Consider the following 12,508-nt stretch of genomic DNA (forward strand, 5'->3'; position numbering starts at 1 on the left):
ACCTCTGCCTGTCCTAGCTCCAGGAAAATAGTGCTTGAAGTGGGTTTTGGGGACCAGGAGCTTACTTGTGGGTGGCCAAATGAGGGCTAGGGACCAGCTCAGCCTAATCATTTCAGGACAGTTGTCAGGGACTTTCTTGCAGGGAGGTCTGCAGAGAATTAACTGGGTGCTGCTGTGGCACCTCATCACCACTACAATGAATTTCATCCATCACTGGCACTGTCTGCTTTCAGTTTCACAAGAGCTTTTCCCCCATCAGCCTTCTCATTTAGCATCCTAAATAACCACCCACATCAAACTAGTCCTTGGTTTTTAATGGCCACATTATTCAGCCCAGGTCTAATAACACATGTCACCACTAACCTCCCTTCCTGGGGAGAAACAACCCCTCTCTTTCCCAGCTTTAATCACCTATAAGAGGACACTGCCTTTTATGCTACAGCTCTTAAGAGTCCTTCAAGAGACTGAGAGACATGACTTCCCTCTGCAGGAGTCCTGGTTACTGTCCCTTGCTAATTAACACATTAATTGTATCCCATGGTGTAGTTTCTAGTTATTTGGCCAGTACAGACATCAGGTACAGACACCAAGAAAGCCCCTGGAGGCTTTATTTAATATCCTGTGGAAAGGTAGGTTACCTGCCCTGGCTCAAAAGCTGTTTGTAAAAGTTCTTGCTTGGAAGGATGCAAAACTGGGCTCCCTGTGCATTAACTGCAGTGCAGCCTCACACCAACTGCTCACCTTGCCTGGACCCCTTAATCCAGAGGCCAGTGGAATTAATACCACTGTATTAAAGGCAGCAGCTTATGGAGAGGTTGCTGGGAATTTACAAGCTGAGCTCTTTCAAGGCAGAGCTTCTAAAACAGAAGCTGAATGAACAAGGTTCTAGGCAGAGGAGTTTAAGCCACACATAGGAATCAGCATTAGCCAAGTCTTTGCCTCTATGGTTGATGAAGGCATGGATCAGTGGAAGCAGCTACATCCAGAGGCATCCCAGGGAGGGAGGGACCAGGGTCACTGCAGGACCCAGGACAAAAGTGAAGCAGAAGATGCAACAATCATTTTAGACTATCTTCAACTAGTGGAAAAGTAGGGGAATCAGAACCATCAGAACCAAAGTGGAAAATCAGAACCATAAAACACAACTACAAGATGGTTCTGATTTTGTTCTTTGTTAAATGTAAAAAATAGCACACAATATTTTAGAAGAATTTAGCTTCATAATAGTGTTGCAAGATATTCAGCATCTGAAAGCACCTGCCATGAAGAAGCACTTTCTAGACACCAGTGAGGCACCATCAGCTCTCAAGTAGGCACAGGAAATGGGCAGTGGTTCAACAATTCAGTCAATCCACTTTTAGGCTTCCCAATACCAACTCAGAAGTGGTAAAAGCACTGGATCCAGGATGAACTCGCTCTACCTGTTCAAATAATGACATTTTTTCTTAAAACAGGCTCCCTTTGAAGCAGCAGGCTTTACCCCAGATCAAGTATAATCTCATCTGTACATCTAACCTCCTGCCAGAGAAGCTACAAAGCATCCTCCAGCAGCTGGCAGGCAGCCAAACAGCACAAACTGCACTGCTCCCTCCGCACAACTCTGGGAACTGCTCCCTGCCTGACCCAGATCTCATTTGTCTTCCAGGCAGAGCAGGAACAGCACAAATCTGCCACCATTGTGGGTCTACAGACAGAGGCACTGACACAGTGACTACCAGCTAAGGAAGTCAGGAAGAAGTAAGGCAGAGACCCGGATAATGTGAATGCATCTTCAGTTTCTAGAGCTGCCACAAGCTGATACGGGTTGAAGGCTTACGACTGTGTCAGAAGTACTGATGCACTCCTCCTTCCCTCTTTGGATATCAAGCATCAGAGCTGACACCTCAAAGGTAGGTCTCTAGAGCTGTAGTATCTGTTCCCATCATGATGACAAGAAGCAGGAAAGGGAGCAATTGCTGCCTGCAGGATCTGCTCACACCACAGGGGCTTGCAGATACCCAGCACCGAGCGCCCAGAGGAGTGACAGACCTCTCACTGCTCACCTTGGCTCCCAGGGACAGCTCATGCAGGGCTGCACTTTAAAAATAAACTACCCAGGGGAGAGTAAAAACAAGGGTCTGTGCAAGACTGCCAAGCTCCTGTCAGCAGCCCTCCTTGCACTGGCTGGAGCAGAGAGCCAACAACTCAAGTCATCGCAGAAGTGCACGGTGCTGTTTGGCTGAAATGACCTTTTCCTGCACTGATCCAGAGTCACACTAAATGTAGGAGGGTGCAGATTCAAGGTGAGGCTGTAAGTAGCTGATCTTAGGGAATGTGGGAGAAGAACGGGTTTGCAGACACACACCATCCACATTTGGAGTGAAAAGAAATAGAAAAGAGCATAAGGCAGTCGGTACTGGAAGGAAGGACCAGCAGTTGCCCAGTTCTTTTTTCTCCCTTGAAAGAATCTGCCACAACACGCCAGAGGTCTCAGACCACTGTGCCTGATGGGTCTGGAGCTTCTGATGCTTCCAGTGGTTTTGTGAAGTGTTTCCGTATGACAAATCCCAGACGAAGAGCAAAGATCAAGCAAGTCATTGCCAACAGAACAACTAGAAAAGAAATACAGAAGGATGTCAGCACATGTTAAAGTCTGTGCCTCTTGTCATACTCCAACTCCCAGAACAGGGGGCACCTAGGAAAGAAGGGACACACACTCCCATCACACTCCCCTTATAGGAGCCTTTATCCCCTCGAAAGTTCTGTTTTGTGGAGTTCAGAGTTTTTACAGCACTATCCAGTCAAACTTGCCCATTACTTCCAGGTCAAGGCCTGTCTAAAGGAGGAAGCTTTATGGAAACAGGATTAAAAATGCATTACATTAACAAAACACAGAGAGTTTTGAACTATATAAAGAAACGCACTAGTTTGGGAAAAGTACATTCTTGCCCTACCAGCCAAACAAGCTGAACCACTAAGAATGAACTTTTGCTGGTAGAAATGCACTTACTGCAGGAACACAGCTGTCTGCCAGAGATCACTTATACCTTCCTGTTTCTGGTGGCCATAAACATCATGAGATAAGTCTCCAGTGCCCTCATGCCTTTGGCAGACAAGGTCTGCTGCTAAATCCTGTTGGGAGCTTTCAGGCATTGCCAGGCTCCAGCTGCCACTATAGCAAAGGGAACACGTACTGGAGTGGCTGTGATTGTGGTGCCAGCCCAGAAATTATCTTTAGCCACTGATACATGGCAGTGGGAAGGCTGAAGAGTGGAAACCTGCTCCCTTCTGCTGACCCTACAGTGGAAACTGGCATCTGAAACTGCTACAGCAGAATTCAGAGTTCACTCAACCTCAGTCCCTTTCACGACATCATAAAACTACTCACAATGGCACAGCTTTTGCCAGGCTGTGACTGCACAGTGTTCAGACAGCTTAAGCCCTTTAACAATGGATGACTACACTCAATTCTGCTACAGTGACCTGCAGCAACCAAATAATCCTGGAAAAACTTGTTAAGGCTAGCCTGAGCTCTGCTCTGTAGGAAGGGAACACATGCAGGGGTTTGCATTAAGAAATTTAGATACAACCCTTCCATGGGTCAGAAACCTCTGCACTGCTCCCTTATCCCAAATGCCAAAGAGCAATTGGAAGCCCATGCCTCCATCCCAACCCTGTGTCAGATGGAGCTACCAGCAGGGAGCTCCAGTGGGTGATGGAGAATTGCAGGGCATACATATTGCACTGGGGAGTGAACCTCAGGCACCACAAGGTTTGAATGCAGCCCCAAAGCCCACAGGCAGGGCTATTTGCTCTACTCCCTCCTTTTTTATTAGGCCTTGTAATAAACCCCTATTTCTGCTTTTTATAAATAAACCTTTCCAAGAGGCAAGCCTGTCTTCCTGTCCCTAATACACAGGAAAGATGTGGGAGCGTTTACCAGCCTTCTTTTGCAAGAGTTGGAAACAGTTTAGAAGATTCACCTATAAAAATGCTGTTTGTTGTTGGGGATGAAAATGAGAAGTTCTTGGATGCACTGCCAGCCAGAGCTATTATGACCACTGGGTAGATTGTGAGGTTATAGCGGACGTACTTGTCAAGAAAGAAGTTTTCTAGATAAAACCTGTGAAGAAAGACATTGGCCAAAGTAAGCATTTTCTCTATACGCTTTTTTTTCCCCATAGAAAGTTGAAAGGCATTGGACAAACAATTTTTTTTTAGGTCAGTTTGGACCAGAGACCAATATTGTTCACTTCCCAGACTTTAGGAAATTAATTAAAAAATATCTAACCTAAGTTTAGGGAAAAAATAAAGCCATATTTCATATTTTTTCCATTTCAGTCCTCACTTGCAAACGCAGGGCAGGTTGGGCAACCTGTTCTTGACCCACAGCATCCACTAACTGGCATTGCTGAGGGTCAGGGAAGAAAAGCTCTCCCAGGCCCCTGTTCATCTGCAATGATGTACAACAGAGGCTTTTGCACCCAATGTTGGTACAGGAACAGACTAGAAGTGAACTGGGCCAGACAGTCTGGATTTCTGAGATGGGGAAGGGATCTGCCAAGGCTCAATGGGAACCCAGGAGGTTGCTTACCATAATACTAGGTCAAGAACAAGAATGCTTAGAGAAGCAGTGGTTGCTTTCTCGTTGGACACGTTCCACTTGTAGATCAACACAACAGCAAAGTTCAGCAGCGTGGCGATGGCGGCCCAGGTCGCGTACAGCGCCAGCCCATTCTGGACCTGCCACGTAGCACAGCAATAAGACAAGAAGAGAGTTAGAAAACAAAAACAAAGGGCAATTCCTCTTTGTCTTTTGGGACCCATAGGTCTCGGGGCAATTAAGCCTTCTGGACCCAGTGGCAGGGAAACTCCCTCAACCTTGGAGTCTTCACGGTACCCCAGAGAGCCACCACACAAAAGCTTGCAACGCCTTTTCAGGGCTTCCCATCCACACCTCAGAGCTGGCTGCCCAGCCTGGCTGCTGCAGGCTGCTGTAGTGGCTCACAAAGAGTTTTGGAACTCTTTGCTGAGATTTTGGAATCTCAGCAGCCTCCCAGCACACACATTTGCTACACAGAGCCTGCAGCAGGCAATATCAAGGGCTGGAGTCGCTCCTGAGTGAGGGTGGGGAGTGCAGCTATTCCCAGTTCCCTGTACTATACTGTTTTTTCAGGAACTGTTTGTGCCAAGAGATTTAGAGACATTCCCAGTGGAGTCAGTAGGAACTTTTTCCATGCAGACTCCCAGCTTTGCATACTCCCTCCTCACTGGAGCCCCTCTTAGCTCCTTCAGTGTGTTTTTTCAGCTGACCCACTTTGACTGAGGAACACCCACATTCAGCAAAGGAGCCAAAGGTGGTTAAAGCACACCCACCAGCTATGGGCAGATTTCAGTGTGAGGTGTCCTGGGTCAGGATGAAGGGTTGGGGCAGAGCAGGTTTGTACTAAGAGAGAGGCAAAAGGTAAGGGCAAAAGAAGGGAATCAAGCAGTGATGGAGTAAGAGTATGCTTATAATTTTCTCCATGAAGCTTCCCAAACAAACACCCACTCTTCTCAGAGACAACAAAAGTAATTTTCTTCCAGAATTTGGCAGAACTCAAAGAGTCAGCTACATTTGAAACCTTGAGCAGTATACACTTGCCCATATAAGAAAAATTGTTTTTTTGCAGTCAGATACCAGTGATATTACCATCAGCTACAGCAACAGAAGCCATCCTTAGCAACAGCTTCTGCCTCTGAAATAAATACTTCCCACCTCAAGCACAAGTCCAAGTTATGCTTTCAAACATAACTAAAAATTTCACTGTATAGTAGCTGGAGAAACAAAGATATACCAGAATCATTCCCATGATGTCCAATATTAATTCATTTAAAATGCAATTAAGCCTGAGTGCACCTGCAGGAGGCACAAGATAAAAGTCAGGGCAGAAATCTTCCCTTACCCATCTTCTGTCATTGAATCTTTTGTTCTTGACACCTTTAGCACAGGTGAGGGGCTTTTTGCTTGTTTGTTTGTTGTTGTGGGGTTTTTTTGTAGCATTTACCAACAACACAGCTTCCCAAATGCCACCTACCAGGACACGGATGAGCCAGAGCTCAGCTTTGTGACCCTTGACAAACCAGGAGGAATGGATGCTCAGCGCTCGGTGTGAAATGAAGAGGGCAGCACATGTAGTAAGAGTGAGGGCTGCCAGGAACACCAGTGCTGGGAGGAGGAATCTAGGACAAAGAATACATGCACACACAGAGTGCAAAATGTCTTTTTCAATTGATGTCACAATGCCTTAATTCATAGCTTTAGTGTCTGGTCTTTACTGACTTTAATAAAAGTAACCACTACATGCAGCCCTCACTTTAACACATTACTGTTTTACTCTGTTAATCAAAATCTTCCTGACTGCAACTGATTTCTTCACCTCTTGACAGCAGTGCTATTATAAGCCCTTCATGTGACCATGAGTATAAAAACAATCCAAGGTAAGGAGCTTAATTGTATTTAGGAAGAGAGATGTGTCTTCTGTCTCACCTTTGGAGGAAAAAAAAAACCAAACCAAACAAACCATCACAGAAGAAGAGCAGTTTTGAGGAAATCTCAGACTTCAACAGCCAATCCACATGATGGGCAAGATGAAAACATAACAACCCCAAACTTTTTATGAAGGCCACCTTCTGCAAGGCCTTGCTATAAAGCAAGAGCTTTATTGGTTCAATTAAGTGTTCATGCACAGGCAGAAGTGCAAAATGAAGTTTTGGGGTAGTCACCATGAACACATTAGAAAGGATTTGTAATAAAAGACAACTTACTCTCGGTCCCATAGAAACAACCATCCAACATTGAGGCCATTATTCAGAATCCACATCACATAAAAAGGTATTGGCAGCAGGTCTGGCTTTATGTAGACATATCCAAATTCATTTCTGTGAGGAAAAAGCAGGTATGGAAAAAGAAAACAATGCCTGTATAGACCAAATTTTCCTAATCCCATTTTCCTGATACTAGCATGGCTTACATTAGACTATTTCTCCTCTGCATCCTTCTCTGACAAACTCGTCTCCATGGTTTTCCCCATTAGGACATTGTCTCATGGTAGAGAACTTCTTGCTGGTCTCTGCACCACCACAGATTTAGTGGGTAGTAAGAACTGTTCAACAGATGCTGCAAAGCTTGAGCCACTGGTGGTGGCAGGAATGGCATGGCCACTAGATTTTAGCCCAGTTCCCAAGGAAAAAGGCTTATGGGATAGTAGCATGGGTGCATATGTGTGTATATATATATATATGTGTGTGCATGCACGTACATGGACTTTATCACTGTTGTACAAACATATACTTCATTCTTCCCTTAACCTTCAGGGCTGGCCAGTATCAACTGAGTGACTTCTTAAAAATCACACAAAAGCAGCAAATACATGAGACAAACTAAGCAGTCCATGGTTCCCCTTGACAGAAGAGCTGCAATATAAGTCTGCCCCACAGAAGATACCACAGAATATTACAGATATTCCATGGTACTCCATGAGGCACTTAATGATCTCATAGCCCCAGGAAAAGCTTTAAGTCCACTTCAACAACTCAAGAGATTTCCCAATTCTCTGTTCTCTAACAGCAAGTAAACTTGAAGCATTAGCTATGTTACTCATTGATTTTGCTCCTGTGAACTCTCAGCACCTAGCAGAGGGTATGTGCAGCTACTGAATAACTCTGTCAGACTACACAAGTCAGTGGAAACTTAAGCCCTGCAGAAGAGTTTACCCTTTGTAACTTATCCACACATTAGAACAGTTCACACACAACTCCAAATTGCTCCCCAGCTTCGGGTGCTGAACCTAAAATATGGTCCAGCAACAGAGCTTCAGAATGTTAAGTTTTAGTCTGACTAGAAACCCCAGGAAAGGGGGTAAGAGACTGGGCTAGAGAAGGGAAGAGCCACTGTCCCTCCTTTATACTGTAGGCAGGGAAAATACCTTCGACAGATCCCTGACAGGGCATAGAGAAGCCAGGCAAGCTGCCAGGCATAGATGACATTCCAGATGAGGAAAGTCCAGCCAGCTGGTGTGAAGTCGGTGACGTACTCTGCAGAGATGTTTCCAGGGGTTCTCCTGAACAGACCTGTGGTGAATGTGATTGCAGGCAAAAGCGTTACCACATGCCAAGGATGGAGAAAGACTGCGGATTTCTCTCGCCCTGCAATCTCCCTTCAGGCTTAGTCCACACCTCAGTGGATCTGAGGGAAATGAGAGGATGCCCTTCATGAAAACAAGCCAGTTTGGACAGCCATTCTGGGATCACTGTGGGGATCTCTAAGCACCTCCCATCTTATACATAACCTGAAAAGCCAGTTGCTTGTGAAAGCCAGAAAGAAGCACAACATCCATTCCTGACAGCTTCAGCTGGGTAGTATCCAAACCAAGCATTCTACAAATACACAGCAGCAGCCTGAGCAGCTTCCACCAGGGACACAAGGGCAGCGTATGCAAAGGCTGCCTTTCACCCACAGCTTGATACAGCTTCACTAGGAACAGGACCATTTATTTGGATTTTGAGTGACTGGATAGGGCAAAGGCACCTGGCTGTGAGACCTGGAGGACACATAAGCTACTTTCACCTTTCACAGATCATGGTGTCTTTAGAGAAGCAATGAAGTAACAAACAGATCTATCCCACCCTCTATCATTAAATGTTATAATGCATGAAAATCATTGATCTGAACAGTTTGCTTGCATTACCTTTGAATTTCCCAGTGGCATTTCCAGCATTCAGTATCACCATGACTGTGAAAGTAGCCAGAGACAGAAACATCACAAAAATCTTCAACCTGTGTATGGCGTGCATTTTACCCTGCAAAAAAAATTAGGGTTATTGTTTGGATATCCTAAGGTATGCTTGGCACGAGGCATCCAAAACCTCCCTAGGAAACCTGTGCCAGTGTCTCACCACTCTCTCACTCAAGAATTTCTTCCTAATATCTAACCTAAATCTACCCTCTTTCAGCTTAAAACTCCTATCCCTTGTGCTGCTGTCCCATTATGTGCTCTTGTAAAAAGTACCTCCCCAGCTTTCTTGTAGCCCCTTCAGGTACTGGAAGGCTGCTGTAAGGTCTCTGGAATCTTTTCTTCTCCAGGCTGAACAGCTCAGAGCTCAGCACTTGAGCTGCCTTATCTATACAGTGGCACTTCAGTGCTTCCCAGGGCTAGCAGATATAATGACAGAGGTCTCCCAAGCTGCTCAGCATTGAATTGGAAACTCCACTTCCCACTTCAGTGGTTTGTTTTATACTTCTGGGCTTTGTCCATGGGCTGAGTTGCATCCTGATACATCATAAGGAAGTGGGAGGGGAAATTCTGTTTTCTGTAAATCCATACAACTTTTTCCCTTCCCATATCCATCTAAACAGAAAGTCACCCTTTTAAAAAACAAACAAACAAACAAACAAAATATATGAAAACACTCACTTAAGTAAACAAATCTCAGAAGTATGTCAGCCAAATTCCAAACCAATACGTTGTCTTCAACAGATACACCGAATCAACAAAACCTGCAAAGAAAAATCCACCTATGCTATTGAAAATACAATTTCTGACTCAGAAAATAACTGACCTGCAGATTTCAGAAAGACAGGAAGATATAGGAAAGGAAATATCACCGTACACTTGTTCTATTCTTAAGATTATTTCCCTGAACATTGACTTTTGGCCACCCCAAAGCAGTACATTGGACTAGATGTCACTGTCAGGCCAGATCTGCTTTCTCCTGACAACCTTGTAATGGCATTCAGCACCCCATTTTTTTTCTATTAGCATATTTGGAAAAGACCTGATTACACATCTTCAAAGAAATCCATACTTGCCCTCGGAAGTCCAGGAGAAAAGCTTTATTTTAAAACCAGTCAATAGCTTCACTACTGCCTCTCACCTCCTTCCTCCCTCTAATTTATTGCCGGCCATAAATGCCTGCAATATTTCCCTGCCTGCAGTTACCAGCCACAAACATCCTCTAGAAGGCTCAGAAATATTACTCACAGGGATCCACACAGGCTTTTTGGCAGCGTCTTGCAGCTGTAGCTCAGCTGCCACCAGCGCTGAGGAGTTCCGGCCGCTCAACTTTATCAAAAGAGATTTCACACAACTTTCGGATTAATAACAGTGCATTATTAAAAAAAAAAAAAAAATTAAATAAAATAAAATCACAGCAGTTACACATGCTTTGTCTGTGAAGTGCAGCCTCTGATTGGCTAAAGCCTCCCAAAAACAAACACTTACGCAAGAGAAATGCGATTGCTTAATGAGGGCATTTTGTAACAGCCAGAGAAACGCACAATCCCAAGTTGCTGGCAGACAAAAGCTAATGAGGGCTCTTGCCTGCTTTCTGTTTCCTTATCTCCGCCCTGAGGTGGGAAACTGAGCACTCCCATGCAAAATATTGCATCCCAAAACCCTCGCTGGGCAGCACAGCTCTGGGAAAGAGAGGATGCTTGCAGGGGTAGCTGCAGAAACAGCCTGGATTTGGGCTCAGGGGAAGCCGGATATAGGCAAGGTCTGGATCCTGTCAGCAGCTACAGATCTTCTGATAGTACCAGAGGGAGCTGAAAGCTGAGTTCATCTTAGGAATTATTGTTAAAAAGCCCAGCTTTGAGGCCAGATCAGGGGATTTTCAACAGAGCATAGATGCGAGGTATAAAAATAAAAGATTTACTACACACATGCTTGCTGTGCAAGAAAAGTTGCAAATCGATATATGCAACGTTTAGCACTATGAAATGCCTCCCCAGAAGACTGAGGTCATACAAAGGCAGGGAATAAACAACCACCCATCCTCCTCACTTGTACAAAGCAACACCATGGGGCTGGGAATGAACCCCTCCAGGGGCTTCCTTCACCATTGGGATGGGGGTACAAAGCCTACATGGGCACAGATTTGCCAGCTGTGGGGAAGGACAGGGCATCCAGCCAGCACTGCTGTGCCTTATCTTATCTATGTAGGTCTGAGGTCCACCCTTTGAAGGTATTCCCATGAAGAAACCAGTGGCTTAAGTATAAATACTTCATATCAGCCAGATATTGCATTGTGCTCTACAAAGTGATCATAAACAAAAACTGCTCATACATAACATCCTCCTTGAAGAAAACCAAGGTCTAAGCTGTCAGTGTGGTTGCAGTAACAACTTCCTCTCCTTTTTTCACTTTGTGTCCCCCAGATGTGCACAAAGTGACTCTCCCCATGTCCTAGAAACTGCCTTCATCCAGGTCACAAGTTTATAAGCACTGTTACAGCAGGCGTGGGCTGAAATGCAAGCAGAACTATTACTTACATCATATGACCCTCTCTTTCATGTACATTAAAATCTACAACACACTTTCCAGACTGGATGAAGTCTTATTTATGGCCCATTATATCTAGGCATATATGTTTTTACCCATCAGATAGTACAAATAACCTCAGATGCTACGTTTTATTTCAGTGAATGGGTGGTCTGAGATTCTTTACTTACCACGGACCACTTTACCTTACACAACCCTGTCAGGCACAGCTGCATCAGACAGGTCCACGCCAATCTAAATCAAGGTCAAGTTTCACATGCTGCAAACATTGGCCAAGTGAGAGATCCAACACACACTTTGCTGTCCCATGTTCTTGCTGGTTATTTCATAATGCATGTCTTGTGTCAGTGTGACAACTGGAGACAGTGCTACCAGAGCAGCAGCCTTGTCCTCTCACCACAGTAAGCCAGGCAGAAGAGTTAGACCCACATTCTGGGTTTCAAAGGTTATTTTTGCAGAATAGATTGCAACACAGGTCTTGAATAAAATATTAAAGATTATTTTATCACTGCAGCTCTGCAGAAATCCCTCCCCACAAAGTACGTTTGAAAAATACAGAGGAATGTACTTAGTGCTCATAAATGCTTTAACAGTGAATGGCTCTTCCTTTACTAGGCTGCACAGCATTATCAAAAGTGGGAATTCTCAGGACAGCCACAGCTCAAAGATACCAGTGTCAAACTCAAAGGAAGGATTTATGGAAGCCCCCACCTTTCTAGTGTAGGAAGGAGCTTTAGACTTACATCTTCCAAATGGGCTTCAGTTGATTATTCTTGCTGGCCTGTTGAGGAAGAAAAATTGTCAGATGAGCACCTGCAAATGATAAATGCAATTATACACATTTCAGAGAGGGCTGCTAATGTTTGTATGCACAATGGGAAGCATGATACAACCCACACTCAACTTGAAATCAAGATGCTCAGGATCAATTCTGAATGAAATAATTGGAATAAATTCCACGACACAGCCAGTGTTCAGTACTTTTCAAGACAATCTGCTTTGAATAAAATGTAAGTTTGTATTTAGCGGGGCCACGACAGAGGAAAATAGTTCCTAGCTAATGGTTAAGTTACCACCATGGCAGTTTTCCACTGAAAAGAAGAACACACATACTCTTCCTGTATTGCCAAAAAAATCTTTAAAGAAGGGTCTATCTTTGGAGCCCTCATTTGTAATTTAAACAAACAAAAAAAAAAAATTGGAAAAAA

The 12,508-nt window shown here is 44.5% G+C and overlaps 1 protein-coding gene across 1 annotated transcript in view; it reads right to left on the reverse strand.

The window, feature by feature from the left end:
- Positions 1-1,153: 1,153 nt before the first annotated feature.
- Positions 1,154-12,508, reverse strand: part of LOC139795442 (uncharacterized) — a 37,605-nt gene continuing 26,250 nt past the window's right edge. The window contains exons 3-11 of the mRNA XM_071742434.1: positions 10,242-10,259; positions 10,002-10,082; positions 8,709-8,820; positions 7,947-8,091; positions 6,787-6,900; positions 6,057-6,201; positions 4,574-4,722; positions 3,963-4,102; positions 1,154-2,591 (exon numbers count right to left, since the gene is read on the reverse strand). Coding sequence (XP_071598535.1) covers positions 2,470-2,591; positions 3,963-4,102; positions 4,574-4,722; positions 6,057-6,201; positions 6,787-6,900; positions 7,947-8,091; positions 8,709-8,820; positions 10,002-10,082; positions 10,242-10,259 — 1,026 coding nt within the window. The 3' untranslated portion in view covers positions 1,154-2,469. The remainder of the gene's footprint in view (positions 2,592-3,962; positions 4,103-4,573; positions 4,723-6,056; positions 6,202-6,786; positions 6,901-7,946; positions 8,092-8,708; positions 8,821-10,001; positions 10,083-10,241; positions 10,260-12,508) is intronic.

Source organism: Heliangelus exortis, chromosome 3, assembly GCF_036169615.1.
Source record: "Heliangelus exortis chromosome 3, bHelExo1.hap1, whole genome shotgun sequence".
In the NCBI taxonomy this organism is placed as follows: Eukaryota; Metazoa; Chordata; class Aves; order Apodiformes; family Trochilidae; genus Heliangelus; species Heliangelus exortis.